The 17,702-nt window shown below is 45.5% G+C and overlaps 1 protein-coding gene across 2 annotated transcripts in view; it reads left to right on the forward strand.

Moving 5' to 3' along the window:
* The window catches only part of COL5A1 (collagen type V alpha 1 chain), a 193,569-nt gene that overhangs the window by 91,668 nt on the left and 84,199 nt on the right, over positions 1 to 17,702 (forward strand). For both annotated transcript variants that reach the window (XM_060270186.1, XM_060270185.1), the window contains exons 10-16: positions 1,599 to 1,640; positions 1,963 to 2,025; positions 8,853 to 8,927; positions 9,356 to 9,448; positions 14,015 to 14,071; positions 14,793 to 14,846; positions 16,453 to 16,506. In XM_060270186.1, the coding sequence (XP_060126169.1) occupies positions 1,599 to 1,640; positions 1,963 to 2,025; positions 8,853 to 8,927; positions 9,356 to 9,448; positions 14,015 to 14,071; positions 14,793 to 14,846; positions 16,453 to 16,506 (438 nt within the window). The remainder of the gene's footprint in view (positions 1 to 1,598; positions 1,641 to 1,962; positions 2,026 to 8,852; positions 8,928 to 9,355; positions 9,449 to 14,014; positions 14,072 to 14,792; positions 14,847 to 16,452; positions 16,507 to 17,702) is intronic.

The following is a 17,702-nucleotide window of genomic DNA, read 5'->3' on the forward strand; positions in this document are numbered from 1 at the left end:
TCCAGCAGGTTCTTCTTATGTTCCTCAGCCCAGCTGCTTCTACACCCTTTCAACAGCTATGCCTTCTCTGTTCCGTAAAAAGAAAAAAAGCAACTCTTTCCGCCCAAGCTCAGTCCTCCCCATCTAACATTTTTTGTACACTAGCGACCCAATTAACCCAGTTTTTTCCTGGCAGACCAGCCAAAGTAACAGCGACCTTGTCTGACTTGCAAAGTTGAAAGGTCTCCATTTGCCGCTTCCCCCTGATGATTTCCCTACAAGGGGAAATGAAGTCAGAACCAACTCCTCCTCTTAACTGTTTTCTAGCTGCCTCCCATTCTTCCCTCACCCCTTTCTCTGAGGGAGCTTGCAGCTGAAACACTTTGAAAAATCAGAGATGCCCTCAGCATGGAGGGGGATCTGCTGAAAACGGTTGCATAAGAATTTGGCAGCTCTGAGCGGGGTTTGAAAATGCCAGACCACCGAGAGGCTGCTAGAATGTAAACAAGACCAAATGCTTGTATTTTCTCTCTCTCTCTCCACTGTCCAAAAAAAGAAACATTTTGGAGCGTTTTTTTTTTAAATGCACTCCTTATCAGGCTTAGATGCATTCCAAGCTAGACTCGCTGGATGCCTTCCCCCTCCCCTCTTCAACTCCACAGAGGCCCTGCAAGTCACTACATAATAAATTTACTTGAAGTGAGGCCTTGTGTTTTTTGGGGGGGTGGGTAGGGGTACATTTCAGCTGCTTACTGTACTTTTCAGAATGGCCACTGTGTGTGCCAGTTTTTTTAGCTCAACGTGCAGTAAGATCTTGGAGCCCTGTCGTTTTTGCTGTGCATAAGAGGGTTAAAAGCAGCAGCTGCTACAGAAGAAGAACATAAGAAAAATAAGAAGAGATGTGTTGCTGGATTAAGCCACCTAGTTGACCATCCTGTTCCTACAGTGGCCAGCCAGATGCCCCGAATGGGAAGCCCCCAGGCAGGATCTGAGCAGAACAACAACTCTTCCCTCTTGCAGTTTCCAGCAACTAGGATTCAGAAGGAATTCTGCCTCCAGCTGTGGAAGCAGAGCATAGCCATTGTGGCTAGTACCGGTAGCCATTGATAGCCCTGACCTCATTGCATTTGTCTAATCCTCTTTGAAAGCCATCCAAGCTAGTGACCATCACAGCCTCCTGCAGGAGGGAGTTCCACAGTTCAACTATGCACTGCATAGTAACTCTCTCATCTGTCCTGAATCTTCCAACATTCGGCAGCACTGGATGACCACAAGTTCTACTGTAATGAGAGAGGGAGAGAAACTCTTCTCTATCCACTTTCTCCACACCATGCAGTTTTGTACAGTTCTATCTTACTCACCTTTTGTCTAAGCTAAAACGTCTCAACTACTGCACCCTTTCTTCATAGGGGAGTTGCTCCATCCCCTTGATCGTTTGGGTTGCCCTTTTCTGAGCCTGTTCCAACTCTATTATTGAAAATATGCAATTTTGTACTATACTATTGCAGAATTCAGTTTTTAGACTGCAGAATTTTATTTTATTTTTTTAAAAAAAAACAAGTTTAGAGTTCCCACTGGCCTGTTTGTTAAATGTATTCCAATCTCTTTCTCTCTTTCAGGGGATGCTCATTGAGGGCCCATCTGGGCCAGAAGGACCAGCGGTGAGTTGCAAAATATGACCTATATATTCTGTGCTTTCCCCCAATTTTCTCTCACTTAGCACAACCTTGTCTCATTGTGTGTCTTTTGACTGCTGCCCGAGTGCAGCTGTTCTCTGGGTTCAATTACTTCCATATGATGGGCATGGATCTGCAAGCCTTGTGAGGTCAATTTGACAATGCTAAAGTAAACACATCCTTCTCATACTTTTCCTGTTCTGTGTGTGTGTGTGTGTGTGTGTGTGTGTGTGTGTGTGTGTGTGTGGTGTACACACACTTCCTTTTGTCTTGCAGCTAATTTTCCTTCTTTTTTCTTCCACATCAGGGTCTTCCAGGTCCTCCAGGTACGACTGGTCCCATGGGTCAAGTTGGAGATCCTGGTGAAAGGGTGAGTTACCTTGCAAATTCCCTGAGCACAGGGAGTGAGCCCTATTACAAAACTGCTCCTGCTGTCTTTCTGCAAATAATTTTTCTGCCTTGATTTGGAATCACCACTAACCTCACCTCTGACATTGATGGGACCAAGAAGACGTTCTCCCTCAAGGATCAAAGTGGCTTGGCAGGTTCACATAGGGAGATAGGTAGTTTGTGCCCAATTTCTCCTTCTAAGGTTGTTCCCTAAGCAGATTCTGTCTGAAGCTGAATCAGAAGTAAATGTTCAAAAGTTGAGTTGAAATATGTTAGCATAAATCACACAGGATAACATTCTAAGCAAATTTGATTCACACCGAAATTGGATTTCATGGGAAATGGCAGTTTCCTTTGCTGGCCTGCCAGAGCAAACTCAACAAAACTTTTATTATTATTATTACTACTACTACTACTACTACTAAGGGACCCAGGTGGCGCTGTGGTTAAACCACTGAGCCTAGGGCTTGCTGATCAGAAGGTCGGCGGTTCGAATCCCTGTGACGGGGTGAGCTCCCGTTGTTCGGTCCCTGCTCCTGCCAACCTAGCAGTTCGAAAGCACGTCAAAATGCAAGTAGATAAACAGCGGGAAGGTAAATGGCGTTTCCATGTGCTGCTCTGGTTTGCCAGAAGCAGCTTTGTCATGCTGGCCACATGACCTAGAAGCTATACACCGGCTCCCTTGGCCAATAATGCGAGATGAGCGCGCAACCCCAGAGTCAGTCACGACTGGACCTAATGGTCAGGGGTCCCTTTACCTTTACTACTACTACTACCCAGTGTCCAGATCTCACTTGGACCACAACAATTGACATGGGTTTCTGTTGCAATACGATGCTTGCATTTGTGAGATAATGTATTTTGTTTTTTTTTAAAAGCATGCTTAAATTGAGTTTCTGAGCATAAGGAGAACTTGCTGGATCAGGCCCATGGCCCATCTAGTCCAGCAGCCTGTTCTCACAATGGCTGGACAGTTGCCTGTGAGAAAGCAGCAAGTAGGACTGTCCTGAGCACAAGAGCCCTCTCCCATTCCCATGGTTTCCAGCAACTGCTATTCAGAAACATTACTACCTCCGACTGTGGAGGGCACAGCATAACCACCATGGCTAGTAACCATCAATAGCCCTCTCCTCCATGAATTCGTCCAATCTTCTTTGAAAACCATCCACTTAGTGCCTGTCACTTCCTCCTTGTTTCCTGGATGCCATGTACAGTACAGTAGTTGCAGGGAGAAGGCCCCCTATGTGATTCTGACAATGGCCAGCAGGAGGAGCTCCAGTATGCAATCTGTTTCTTCTAAAAGGATCCTCTTCCCCCTGCCCCCACCCCCGCAATTCGTGTAATAACCTGGGATAAATTTTCTGCTCAGTTTGGATTATTACCTGGGCTGGCAATTGCTTCTGCTTGAAGTTCAAAAGCAACTCTGGATGCCTTTTTTATGACACTCACTCTAAGCCCATGTGACATGGTTTTAGAGCTCTTGTTCAAGAAACAATGCAGATTAATCTGCAGGCAGCAGTCAATATACCAGTTGTATATGCAACCTGTAATGCACAACACAGAAACAGACATTTCAGGTTGTACCTAGGGATGTAAGATGGTAAAGGGCAGCTCTCTCTATTCTGCCTTGGTCAGATCACACCTGGACTACAGTTCTGGGTGACACAGTTTAAGAAGGGTATTGAAATGAAGTGTGCAAATGAAGGCGACCAAGATGATTAAGGGGCTGTAAACCAAGCCTTATGAGGGATGGTTGAAGGAGCTGGGTATGCTTAGCCTGGAAAAGAGGAGACTGAGAGGAGATACAATTTGTTATTGTTGTTTAGTCATTTAGTCGTGTCTGACTCTTCGTGACCCCATGGACCAGAGCACGCCAGGCACTCCTGTCTTCCACTGCCTCCTGCAGTTTGGTCAGACTCATGTTGGTAGCTTCGAGAACACTGTCCAACCATCTCGTCCTCTGTCATCCCCTTCTCCTAGTGCCCTCAATCTTTCCCAACATCAGGGTCTTTTCCAGGGAGTCTTCTCTTCTCATGAGGTGTCCAAAGTCTTGGAGCCTCAGTTTCAGGATCTGTCCTTCCAGTGAGCACTCAGGGCTGATTTCCTGAAGAATGGATAGGTTTGATCTTCTTGCAGTCCATGGGACTCTCAAGAGTCTCCTCCAGCACCATAATTCAAAAGAATCAATTCTTCGGCGATCAGCCTTCTTTATGGTCCAGCTCTCACTTCCATACATCACTACTGGGGAAACCAGAGCTTTAACTATACGGACCTTTGTCGGCAAGGTGATGTCTCTGCTTTTTAAGATGCTGTCTAGGTTTGTCATTGCTTTTCTCCCAAGAAGCAGGCGTCGTTTAATTTCGTGACTGCTGTCACCATCTGCAGTGATCAAGGAGCCCAAGAAAGTAAAATCTCTCACTGCTTCCATTTCTTCCCCTTCTATTTGCCAGGAGGTGATGGGACCAGTGGCTATGGTCTTAGTTTTTTTTGATGTTGAGCTTCAGACCATATTTTGCTCTCTCCTCTTTCCTCTTTCACCCTCATCAAAAGGTTCTTTAATTCCTCCTCACAATACAATAGCCATCTCCAAATATCCCAAGGGCTGTCCCATGGAAGATGGAACAAGCTTGTTTTCTCCTGCTGTGGAGGGTAGGACCCAAACCAATAGCTTCGAGTTACAAGAAAGGAGATTCCTACCAAACACCAGGAAGAATTTTCTGACAGTAAGAGCTGCCTGACAGTGGAATGGACTCGTTTGGAAGATTGTGGACTCTCCTTCATTTGGAGGTTTTTAAGCTGAGGCTGGATGGGGATGCTTTAGTTGCACAAAATCTAGTTGGACTAGATTACCCTCTTTCAGTTCTATGATTCTGCTATGATTGGAGATATAAGAAGGCCTCATTTTTCATCCCACTTGCATTTGTTGCACAAAGCACTATTTCCCTTCCACTGCAGTTTGTTTCCCACGAAAACCAAACAACGGTTTTTCATCTGGCTGTCCAGTGTGACAAAATCATGGCACATTCCTAGTTCCTTTGGGCACAGTGGCAGAGAAAGCCACTTGGGCACCTGGGGCAGTGCGCCCAGGGGTGGGGCGAGCCACCCATAGGGGTTGGGGTGCAGAGCAGGGTCTCCAGGGTCTGCCTGCCTCCTCCTACACAGCTGTCCTACAGCTGGGGGGGAGGCAGTGGGCAGACCATTTGGACAGTGCAGAGCCTTCGCACGCCCAAGGCACCGTGTCTCTCCCAGCTCAGGTGCGCTACAGGCCCCGCAGTGAGTGCCGCCTGGCATTTTGTCACCCCCCTCAGTGGTGACACCTGGGGCGGCTCACATCTACCGCATCCTCCTTCCTCTGCCCCTATCTGGGCATATGCTGGTGTCCATTGGTGTGAAGATAATTGTGCACCTTAGAAATGCAAACATGCAGGGATTCAAAGAGATCTGCTGGGTTTCCTTAGTAGATGAATATTACTGTTACATCTGTTTTACAGCAATTGATTTAGGCCTGACACCTAGTGGCATCCTTGGAACACTGCAAGCAGTTTCTGGGTGTGTGTTTTTTAAAAAAAGACTTTCTTAAATTAGAGCTGCACTGAACATCAAAAAAATATATTTCGTTTATTTTAACCTTTCATTGAGTGGGTGGGGAGCAATACAAAACCCTCCCTAAAGATAAGTTATTTAATTGATGCTTTTGGGAGAGATTGCCCCGTACCATATTTACAAGGTGCAGGTAGTCCCCCTATATATATATATATGTATGTATGTATATGTATATGTGTGTGTGTGTGTGTGTGTGTGTGTGTGTGTGTATTTTAAAAATTTAAGGCACTCGCTGCAGCTTCTCAAAGGCTGCAATTCCTGGAACATCTTGGAAATGCCGTCTCACATTGCATTGAGGAGGTGTGGCCAGCAGGGGGCAGTGTGTGGCTCTTTCCACAGCTTACAAATTTCTGCATTCCCTGGTTGATACCCAGTTTTCTTACTTTTAATATATATATATATATATATATATATATATATATATATATATATATATCAGCATCCTCCCTCCCCTAAAATTTCGAATTTTAGAGAAATTCCTCTCTCTCTGCTCCCAGAAATGAGAAGGAATCTCAGCCGTGCTTTAGCTGAAGCAGGCCTGAGTATTTCATGACCTCAGAGAGATACCGTATTTTTCCGTCTATAAGACACCCCCATGTATAAGACACTATTTGGGGGGACTCCGATTTAAGAAAATGGGGGGAGATCTATCTGTGTATAAGACGCCCCCCCCCAATTTTTGACATTATTTTTTAGGGGAAAAACCTAGTCTTATGCACGGAAAAATACGGTAATTTGGGGGCTTCTTTGTTTCTGATCACATCTGATCAGGTTCCCTTCTGTCTGTTCAAGACAATGTTCAACTATTTTCTAAACAAATAAGTATGTTTTGCATCTATTAAAGACACAAATCTCTTTATTTTAAAAGAAAAAGGAATATGGTGCTCATCGATGACATTGCAAAAGTAGTTTTAAAAATCACTCAAATGCTCCGAAAGAGTTTAGGAAAAGAGATTGCTAGATCAGGCCAGTGGCTCATCTAGTCCAGTGTGTAAGCAGATTCTGAGCACAACAGCAAACTCTCCACCCTGGGATTCTATAAATAACACATTGATGGTATAATTTAAGTAATTAATTGTGTAAGTCTTGTAATTTCACAACAGTGGATAGTGAGACGAATAGCATAGTTTCTGGTGGAAGGCGCATTGCAGTGGAATGGAAACAGTCTTGGATGTGATGAATACAGGGTGCAATGAAATATGATGCCCTTGTACATTCCTGGGAGAATAAACTTCATTCTGAATCCTCTAATAAGAACTGATCATACCATTGTTCCATTTCAATGGGGTCCAAATGTCCCTGTTTTTCAGGGACTGTCCCTGTTGTATGGCATCCAACACCCCTATTTTTGTCCAGACCTACAAACCTGGCCAATGACCTTGCCCTGAGAAAGATGCAGATGGAGGAGAAAATGCAGGCTTTGGGCCCAAATAAGGATTGGTTGTGTACCAACCCAATAACCTCTTGGACAGCAATAGGCCAGAAAAAGCCAGGGGTGAGACTTGGCCACTATAAAAAACATCCTGATTAAGTTGTACTCTAGTCTGAAAAATCAGGGGATTGCTATAATTTGGGGGAGGGATTTGGGGAAGGGCAGAGCATCCGCTTTGCATGTGCATGGTCCCAGATTGAATCCCCGGAAAAGAGATCTCCTACTTGAAACCCTGGAAAGCTGTTGCCAGTCAGTGTAGGAAATATTGAGCTGTCTGGACCCCTGCACCTGACTTGGGATAAGGTGGCTTCTTACATTGCTATTTAAATCTGCCCTTGATTTGGAACTGTCAGAGGGTCGTCGTGGCTACTCTAGAGTAACTCCGCCTAAGTCCAGTTTGTCTTCAAATAAGTTTATTGTGCTATTTATTTACAGTGTAGAGACAGCTTAAAACAGGACCTCTCATCCCGAAACAGAATCCGGCAATGGCGTACATCTGTTCCTAGGCCAGCAAAGTAGCCTGGGCACCCCAAAATGCCATCCCCTTGACCTGCATTGCAGCGCTCTTCTTACTTCTTGCGCCGGAAGGAGCGATGCCCTTTCAGCTTCCTCCCTGAGCGGTCGGTGCCCTGGCTCTGCAACATCCCTGAGCAGCTTCCTGCATCCCTCCGCCCCCCCCCCCGAGCTTTCCCATTGTTCCTCCCTCTGATTTCTCTCCTCCTCCGAGTCTCTCCCTCCCCCTCTGGCTGCTTCAGAACCACTGGTGCTCTCTGTACTTGACGAGGTGGGAGGTGGACGTCGGGATAATGGGGGCTGGCTCCCTGTAGGGAGTCACCCTTACAGGAGCCATAGGGACTAGAACCTTGCTAATTTTTATGGGAAAGGATGTAGCTCAGTGGTAGAGCCCTTCCCATCTTCCCAAGTTCAACCCTAGCATCTTCAGGTAGGGTTGGGAATACCCCTTGCCTGAAACCCAGGAGAGTCTCTACCAGTCAGTGCAGACAACACTGAGCTAGTTTGGCCAATGCTCTGACTCTCTCTCCTTTGTTCACATTATTATTTGTTTTCTCCCGGGGCTTCCTTCTTCTCCCAATCCTGTTGAGGGTTGGGTCTGTCAAACGGGTGGCACTGAGCTATTGCTTTTCCGATGCAGCCTCTTGTATTTACGACTCTTCGAGGGCCCAGTAATAATCTTCCCCACGGTTGTGACATGACAGAGCATGAAAGACCCAGCCATGCTGCATCAATCCTGCCTTGCAAGGAAGTCAATACTGCAGCTTGTCCTTTCGGAAGGGGCTGGAGCAGGCAGCTCGCTTGGTGGCTCCACCCAGCTGTGGGCCACGATTCCCTCTGCCTTTGGATGGGGGAGGAGGGACGGGACATGCACTTCAGGGAAGAAGAGGGAGAGGAGTGTTCAGTCTGCTTTTCGAAAGAACATAAGGGTTCCCTGTGGGTCATCTGGTTGGCCACTGAGAACAGGATGATGGAATAGATGAGCCCCCTTTGGCCTGATCCACCAGAGCTCCTCCTGTGTTCTGAAGTAACCTTTGTGAGATGGTTTTAATTTAGTGAATTAAGGAAGATCTATAAAATTCCCTCTGCTTCCCACCACTCTTCCTCTCTTGACCAGAAAGGTCCCAAAAGGAAGAGAGTAAATGCTTGGATCGCCACCTGACCGCTGCATCCTGCAGTCTCCACACCATTAATAAACCCAAAATAGTTGCATTGTCCAAAGTTTTTAACACCTGTTCTATGTTCCGTTCAATTTGCAGGGGCCTCCTGGACGAGCAGGCCTGCCTGGGGCAGATGGTTTGCCAGGACCTCCTGGGACTATGTTGATGCTGCCGGTGAGCACCCGTTAACTGGCAATTCGGGGGATTTGCAACTATAAAGACAACTTTCTCCATACAGGCATTTGCTGTTACCTGATACAGCATATTAAGGTCATTCGGCTGTGTGGAGGAGAATTCCAGTGACTGTCAGTGGGGGGGGGGGAGAGACTTTACTGTTATAAGATGAGGTGGCAGAAGATTATTAAACCAGGTGACACACGCGTCTTTCCTTTACAAGCAAAAAGTAAATCTCACAGCCACTTGAAACAGCAGGTGGTTTTTTGCTGCCTACAAAGTCCTGTTGGGAATGGTGCTACCAATCCACTCTCATTCCCAGCAACCCTCCAGAAGTGAGATAATGTTGTCCTTCCCACCCCCACCCCACCCCCCAAAAGGATGTAATTCTCCAACTGATCCTCTTCTCTCCGCTTTGCCCACTTCAGTTTCGGTTCAGCGGGGGAGGTGATGGCGGCTCGAAAGGCCCCATGGTGTCTGCTCAAGAGTCCCAGGCGCAAGCCATCCTCCAACAAGCCCGGGTAAGTGATAGGTGCCACTTTGGCATGTGGGACACTGGGCCAGCTTCTCTCTACTTCGTTTACATGGTGGTGGGCGGCATAAAAGCAGTAATGAAATTTGTGTACGTAAAACAGCTACGAAATACATCACCCATCAGCTGATGAGCTCTGATTCCTGCATTGCAGGGGGTTGGGCTAGATGACCCTTGGGGCCCTTCCAACTCACCAATTCTATAATTCTATGCTCAATTGAGTATGTCAGATATAGCTGGATCACCCCTCAGGGAAAGGCTGTGTGAGCAGGTTAACTAAACTGCTCCACCATTAAAAGGACAACGGGGGGAAAGTCGCTGCTTTCGTCCTAGGAGGCCAAATCCAAAGTATGGAGAAATATATAAAGTGAAAAGCAAAGAACAATTAGCTGATATCGGTGGGATTTGAGACCTGACTTAAATTTCATGCAGCCACACAGGACACAGAAAGCTGCCTTACATTGAGTCCGGCCATTAGTCCATCTAGCCGAGTACAATCTGCAGTGACTGACATTGTGTTTCCAAAGTTCTAGATAGGAGGTCTCTCTCTGCCCTACTGGAAGACATGCTGCATGCAAAGTTCGGGCCCTGGCACTGAGCTGTGGTCCATCCCCTAAAAATAAAGTAAGATTCTAGTCCTCATAATTCTGAACATAGGGGCTGAGGTAAGTAGGAGGCCTTATGCAGAGTCAGACCCTTGGTCCATCTTGCTCCATATTGTCAGGAAATGCCAGGAATACCGACTGGAAATGCCTCTCTAGAGCCACAAGCAGGGGAAATTTACAGCCCTACCTGGAGACACCATTGGGGATTGAACCTGGGACCTTGTGCATATAAAGCAGATGCGCTGTGCCTGAGATATGGCCCTTTCCCTGAGCCTAGGATCTGAGCAGGCCACTTGAATGCTAAAACAGTGACTTCCAGAGCCATACAATACTGTTCTATAAACTTCCGTGAATGGGGTTGCCAGACCTCCTAGTCTGACCTGAAACTTCCCCCTTTGCCTGCCCCCCTTCAGGTAGCAGGAGGAGGTCTTGAATCTCCAGGTGGGCAGAAGTGCCTTTGATAATAATTTTAAAAATTATTATGAAGACTGTACATGCAATTTGCAAGCTTCAGCCCACCAGGGTGGCTACAAAGTAGTGGGAGGTTGCCTTCCTCTGGCCCCCTCTCCCAATTAACCTCCTTCTGCAGGGACTGGTGGGTGAGAGTCTCTTCATTTTTTTATTTTTTTAAAAGGAAGACTGCGAATGCAGCTTGCAAACTTCAGCCCCACAAGAGACCGCTGCAAATTATAGCACAGACACTCTGGTTGGGTCTGCCCTCTTCTGCTCCCTTCTCCCAATTAACCTCTGTCTCCAGGGCATCACCTGGGGGTTCCCCCAAGTGTCGGGGTTTGAATCCTGAAATCTCAGAGGCTGGTAAGTTTCTGACCTGGCAACCCTGCCCAGAAATCCCAGGAATGCCTGACCTTGTATATCCCTGCCTAGTCACTTCAGTTCTCAGGAGAGACACTCTTAGGATTCATCTTACATTGACTGAAAGCAGGGTGTTTAGCGTGGTGGCACCTTCCTTTTGGAATGCACCCTGAGCAAACAGCAAGCAGGTGTTCTACACTAATGTCACTCAGGTGCCTGCCTAAACCTTACCAGCTAATTGTTCTTTGCTTTTTCACTTTATATATTTCTCCATACTTTGGATTTGGCCTCCTAGGACAAAAGCAGCGACTTTCCTCCCGTTGTCCTTTTAATGGTGGAGCAGTTTAGTTAAACTCACAGCACACAGATCACTAAATTATCTTGCACTTTTTGCCGCCGCCGCGCCCCCCCCCCTCCCCAATGCATTATGATTGCAGCCCTTGGTTGGATTTTAATTACTGGAGAACACAGATAATTACAGGTCTTTTAAGGGATTGAATTCTTGCAATGGAACAAATTTGTCCTGGCGACGTTATAAAGTGCGGACAGGCCCATTACCTGCCAAAAGATTTATTGACTCTGGCCTAGCTACATGACTTTTTAATTAGTAGTTGAAAACAAAAAAACAAAGATCCCTAGACTGTGACAATTTCTGAAGTTCTGGGCCCTTGCTCTTTTCATAGAGGGCTCTGTAGGTGTTGTTGGAATCCAAGTCCCATCAGCCCTGGTCATTGCCATCAATATTCAGGGATGGTGGGAGTTGTAGTCCAAAAATACACGGGGAGCACCAGGTTTATGGAAGCCGGGCATCAGGGTACAAACAAGGAGCTGATTATCCTAGATCTGCTCTCTAGTCCTAAGATTCTACTCCTGTAAATGTGATGGGTGTTATATGCCCATTTTACCTATTTATATATTACGGCGTATAAGACGACTGAGCATATAAGACGACCCCCAACTTTTCCAGTTAAAATAGAGTTTGGGATATACTCGCCGTATATGAAATACGGCCCGGCGTATAAGACGACCCCCGACTTTTGAGAATATTTTCCTGGGTTAAAAAGTAGTCTTATACGCAGGAATATATATTATTTATATTTATTTATATTTATATTTATATTTATATTTATATTTATATTTATATTTATATTTATATTTATATTTATATTTATATTTATTCCATAAATGGTATATGCCACATGATAGTAAATAGAATCTCAAAGTGATTTTACAAAAAGATAAAATGATAACAATTCTCACTGACAAAAGTTTACAACATTAATTTAAGACTTTTGAAAAGTTGAATTAGCAATAGTTTATATACATATATATATATATATATATATATATATATATATATATATATATATATATATATATATATATGGACTCAAACACACATCAACTTTCTGAACATCTGGTGTGGCTTTTCTAAGCAAGAATGTTTCTAGCGTGCACTGAATAGACTCATGTCAATAGACAGGAAGTTCCAAAGTCTAGGCGTTGCCTCACTAAAATATTGAATTCATACAAATGCGGACAGGGTATTTATGTGGCAGCCCCTGTAATAGCATCAATTCTACTGATCGAAGTGGTCAAGTGGGCATATGTGAGGTAAGGCAATCTTGCAGGTAAACTGGTCCCAAATTGTTAAGGGCTTTATATGCTAATAGCAACAACTTGAATATGGCCCGGTAGCAGATCAATAACCAGTGCAGATCTCGGAGCACAGGTGTTACGTGCTGACAAGGCCTTGCTCCTGTCAGCTATCGTGCTGCAGTGTCCTGCACTAACTGCAGCTTCCAGATGCAGCACAACAGAAGCCCCCCACATATTTATCGCCTACACTTTCACCAAGGTAGTGTCCAACATACAGGTTTATAATAAAATCAATAAATACTGGTTGGTTAAAATGAAAGGGAAAGAATTGTAATTGCAAAGGCACATCCAGGCAAGACAGTTTTCAGAAGGTGTGGGTGGTTTTTACCAAACCTCCACTGGCAGGGAGTTCTATAGGGCAAAGCCTTCCACACCAAATAATAATAAATAATAATAATTTATTATTTATACCCTCCCCATCTGGCTGGGTCTCCGCAGTCACTCTGGGTGGCTTCCAACAAAATATTAAAATACAATAGTCAGTCAAACATTAAAAGCTTCCCTAAACAGGGCTGCCTTCTAATGTCTTCTAAAAGTCTGGTAATTGGTTTTCTCTTTGACATCTGGTGGGAGGGCGTTCCACAGGGCAGGTGCCACTACCAAGAAGGCCCTCTGCCTGGTTCCCTATAACTTGGCTTCTTGCAGTGAGGGAACCTCCAGAAGGCCCTTGGTGCTGGACCTCAGTGTCAGGGCAGAACGATGGGGGTAGAGATGCTCCTTCAGGTATACTGGACCGAGGCCTTTTAGGGCTTTAAAGGTCACCACCAACACTTTGAATTGTGCTTGGAAACGTACTGGGAACCAATGTAGATCTTTCAAGACAGGTGTTATGTGGTCTCGGTGGCCGCTCCCAGTCACCAGTCTAGCTGCCACATTCTGGATTAGTTGTAGTTTCCGGGTCACCTTCAAAGGTAGCTCCACGCAGAGCGCATTGCAGTAGTCCAAGCGAGAGATAACCAGAGCATGCACCACTCTGGCGAGACAGGCCGCAGGCAGGTAGGGTCTCAGCCTGCGTACCTGATGGAGCTGGTAAACAGCTTCCCTGGACGCAGAATTTTCCTGCGCCTCCATAGTGCAGACTCCCCCAGTGCTTCTTTAAGGCTTAAAAAAGAAGTCTCAACTGCATTCTGATTTTATCATTTTAACTGAAAATTGTAATGGGTTAGTATATAAATTGTCTAAAAAAAGTAAAGTCGCTGGGTTTTCTAACCAATGCTTTTCCTACACAGAGTAAACCCCTTAAAATTAACGGAGATGACTACCTTAGGTTGATTCATTTCTGGGGGTCTTCTCTGAGTAGAATTTAGCTGGGTAACAACCAGAGGAATTACTTCTGAGTAAACCTAATTCGGAGAGCAACATGTGGCTTCACCATGATGAGCTGCTATGCCCTCTGGTTGGCATGCAACTCTAGCAAAGGTGACAACTGCCAAGTACCATTTTTACACCCTCTTTTGTCTCTCTCCCCTCTCCTGCAGTTGGCGCTGAGAGGACCAGCAGGCCCAATGGGTCTTACTGGAAGGCCAGGCCCCATGGTAAGTAAGCAGTGCAAAGCCCTCAAAGCTCTCTATTTTATATCTTTCTATATACATAAAAACCCAAGGCTGTCATCACGTTCTGCAGTCTGCAGCAGCAGGCAGGAAAGTGAGGAAGTAGCTCTGGTAGCTCGCCTTTCAGCGAGCAGGTAAAGGTGCTTTGCATGGTGGTTCAGCAAGCAAGCCACCTCCCTGTTTTAAAGGGGGACTGGAGTTTGAGACAAGCTGTGAGTAGAGGGGGAGGGGCTTTGTGAAGACTGCTAGAGGAGCAATAAGGGACAATCTTTGGACATAATGTTCTGCAACTCCCTCCATTGAAGGCTCTAGGTGTAAAATAAGCTGTATTTCTTAAAGACACTAGTCTCTCCTGTTTTCCCAATGGAAGCACAAACTCTGGGTAAGCATCTGCAACCCCCTGGAGTCTTGTTACCCCTAAGCAGAGATTGGGAGTGGCATGTAACAATATGCATGGCGCTGCAGGGGAGAAGTGTGCATTACAATGCACACGTTGGTGCAAATGATGTGCATTGTTATGAGTGGGAAATTGCTTGCAAAAACTGGTAATTTGTGCATGGAATGGATGCCAAAATCACCAGTAACCATCAGCCAGGAATGAGGAGAGTAGGCTGGGGTGGGGTGTTGGGGTGGGCTAATAATTTACTGATTAATTTTTCAGTTCGTTCCTTTTCCCCTTTCTTTCTGAATATTCCTCTTCTCTTAGGGACCCCCAGGCAGTGGAGGCATAAAGGGTGAATCAGGAGACATGGGACCACAGGTATGTATGTTTGTTTGTTTGTTTGTTGCATTTATAGCCCATCTTTTTCTCCACGGAGCTCAAGGCAGCTTACATAGTTCTTCTGCTCTTCATTTTATCCCCACAACAACCCTGTGAGGTAGGTTAGGCTGAAAGGCAATGACTCGCCCAAGGTCACCCAGTGAGCTTCATGATTGAGTAACAATTTGAAACCTGGTCTCCTAGGTCCTAGTGCAGCACTCTAACTGCTCCACCACATTGTACTTTCTTTAATCAATCAACACACTCGTTTTGAAAAGCCTCTGTTGACTTGGTCCAGATAGGCAGGTGACGTTTAACTCCCCTCCTCCCAGGATGGATCACAAGGAAAGATCTGACTCGCAAGCTCTGCTATTAATTTAAATCATACACAATAGAGCCATTTTTTCCTATAGAGGTGTGTGTGTGACTTTGCCCTCCTAAGAAAGGATGCTCCATTTATCTCAGAAAGGATATGGATACCTAGCAGCTTAATAAGCCCTAAAGGGCCGTCCCTACAAATTAATCTGAATGTGGAGCTTGAAGAGAGTAGATAGAGGAAGCTATTATCCTCTTACTTTCCCTTCTGAGTTGCCTGTTCAATGCCTCCATCTCACTGCATACTGTATAACAAAATGAAATACCTTTAGGAGGCTTAAGTGCTCTGGGGCTGGTGATAAACTGTGCCTGTCCTTTATCCCTTTCCACCTTTGCAGAGCAAAGATGCTGCTCTTCGCACATAGGTACCACGTGGAGCCAGGATGGCTGTGTCAGTGGCCCTCTTTGAATGCCCACTCGCTAGGTTTTGCATCCTTGCCCTCCTTTGTGATTCTCTTGAGGGACAAGGGCTGTAGCTTTAGTGCAGAGCATTGGCTTTCCATGCAGAAGGTCCCAGGTTCAATCCTTGTCATCTGTTCAGGTTCATTCAATGGCAGAGCATATCAAAATATCAACAGAAATCCCCTCAGTACTGAGCTAGGTTGACAGATGGTCTGTGTCTCAGTCTGTAGGCCAATTCCTATGTTCTTGGTCCTATATTGCAAGTAACTGGGAACAGCCACCGCTCACCAGGAGAGCATTTGCTTGGCATGCAGAAGGCCCTAGGTGTAATCCCCAACATCTCCTGTCAGAAACCACAAAAAGCCACTGACACTCAGTGTAGATAATGCTTGAATTCAGTGGACCAATGATCTGACTTGGTGCAAGGCGGCTTACCTACTTTATTATTATTTATTAAATTTCTATCCTGCCCTTCGTCTGAAGATTACAGGGCAGTTTACAATATAAAAACAAAAATATATACCATAATAACAAGCAACAAGGACACACCCACACCCCACACACAGTTTAAATGGCCATAGATTGTTTGATTAGCCAAATCCATGTGAGAAGAGGAATGTTTCTGCCTGGTGCCTACATAGCCCTTTATTCAGAGCAATGAGGACTAGAATCTTACTTTATTTTTATGAGAAGGGCACATAGTAGAGCATGTCCCAAATTCAGTCTTCACTGGCATGGTGGATGAGTCATTGGTCTGCCTCTATATACAGCAGCTTCATGTGTTCCTATGCTTATCTTTTTTTCCCATGCTCTGTTCCATTTCTTTCAGGGACCACGCGGTGTACAAGGACCTCCAGGCCCATCAGGGAAACCAGGACGACGAGTATGTGTGCAGTGAGATTAAAAGCATGCTTGGTATGGTCTTATTAATTGGGTCCACACAGAGTGATCTGGAGCTGTCAAAGTAGGGCAGTCTGGTGGCAAAGTGTGGGGAGAAGAATATGTGCAGGCATGTTTAATTGTGGAGAAACATTTTACACACCTCTCCTGGCTGCATGACTGCGGAAGGCCCCCGGAATCGGTTCAAAGCCTGGATTTGGTTGGCCCTTGATTATCCTGCTTTGGAGCTGCTGGATGGGTCTCCGAATCAGATTGAGGAGAAACCTCTGCCCAGCCCTAAAGATGATTGGTTGGGAGGGTGATATGAGATTCAGTCAGCCCCCAAAATGGGACCCAGAGCAGCAAACAGAGTTCAGAGGGGGCAGAAGCAGGGGCGCTATCAATGGCCCTGTTGACCCCCTTTGGCTTCCTTTAGGGAGGGATTCTTGACTCTGCAAGTTCGCAGCAAATTCACTTTTGGGAAAATGCAGGTGTCCATTTCTAATTCCTACTCAGTGGGGGTACCGCCATCTGCACCTCTAGCTGTTCCTGAGTTGCATTCTGTAAGAGGGAAGCAGACCCTTTTCTCAAGGCTTCCTGTGACTCTCACAGTTGACTTCTTTCTGCTCAGTTTGAGTTAGTGGCCAGTCCTTGTGTGTTTGATTGAGAAATGAAGAGGCCATTGAGCACATATTTGCACTGCTGATCTTGGCAGAACCCATCAAAACCAAAATTATCATCTCATTGGAATGGTGTTCCATGGACTTATTCTGTGATCAGGATTGTGAGCTGTGCCGGTCTCCCACGGTTGGGAGGAACCCCAAGGATTATCCTCTCCCACCCCCTGCAATGCAGAAATAACAGCTAAGGAATCCCTGACAGGTGTCCTTCTGACATCTGCTTAAAAACCTCCGGTGAAGGAGAGCCCATGTTCCAAGTTCATAGAATGATAGAATTCTTTGTTTTTAATATTTATTGAATTTTATAACAAATAATGATACAAATCTCATTCATCATGTTATTTACAATTATTCTCCCTCCCCTCCTCTAGACTTCCCACAACTCCCCCTCTGCTGAGTTATTTAGGTTTATCTATCGTATCCTGCTTTTCCTACACAAAACTAAAATCCCTTATCATTTCTCTGAAATATCTGTTACTCAAATGAAATTGTGAAAGTTTATTCAAATCCTGCCAGTGAA

The sequence above is a fragment of the Zootoca vivipara genome, chromosome Z (genome assembly GCF_963506605.1).
Source record: "Zootoca vivipara chromosome Z, rZooViv1.1, whole genome shotgun sequence".
NCBI classification, from domain to species: domain Eukaryota; kingdom Metazoa; phylum Chordata; class Lepidosauria; order Squamata; family Lacertidae; genus Zootoca; species Zootoca vivipara.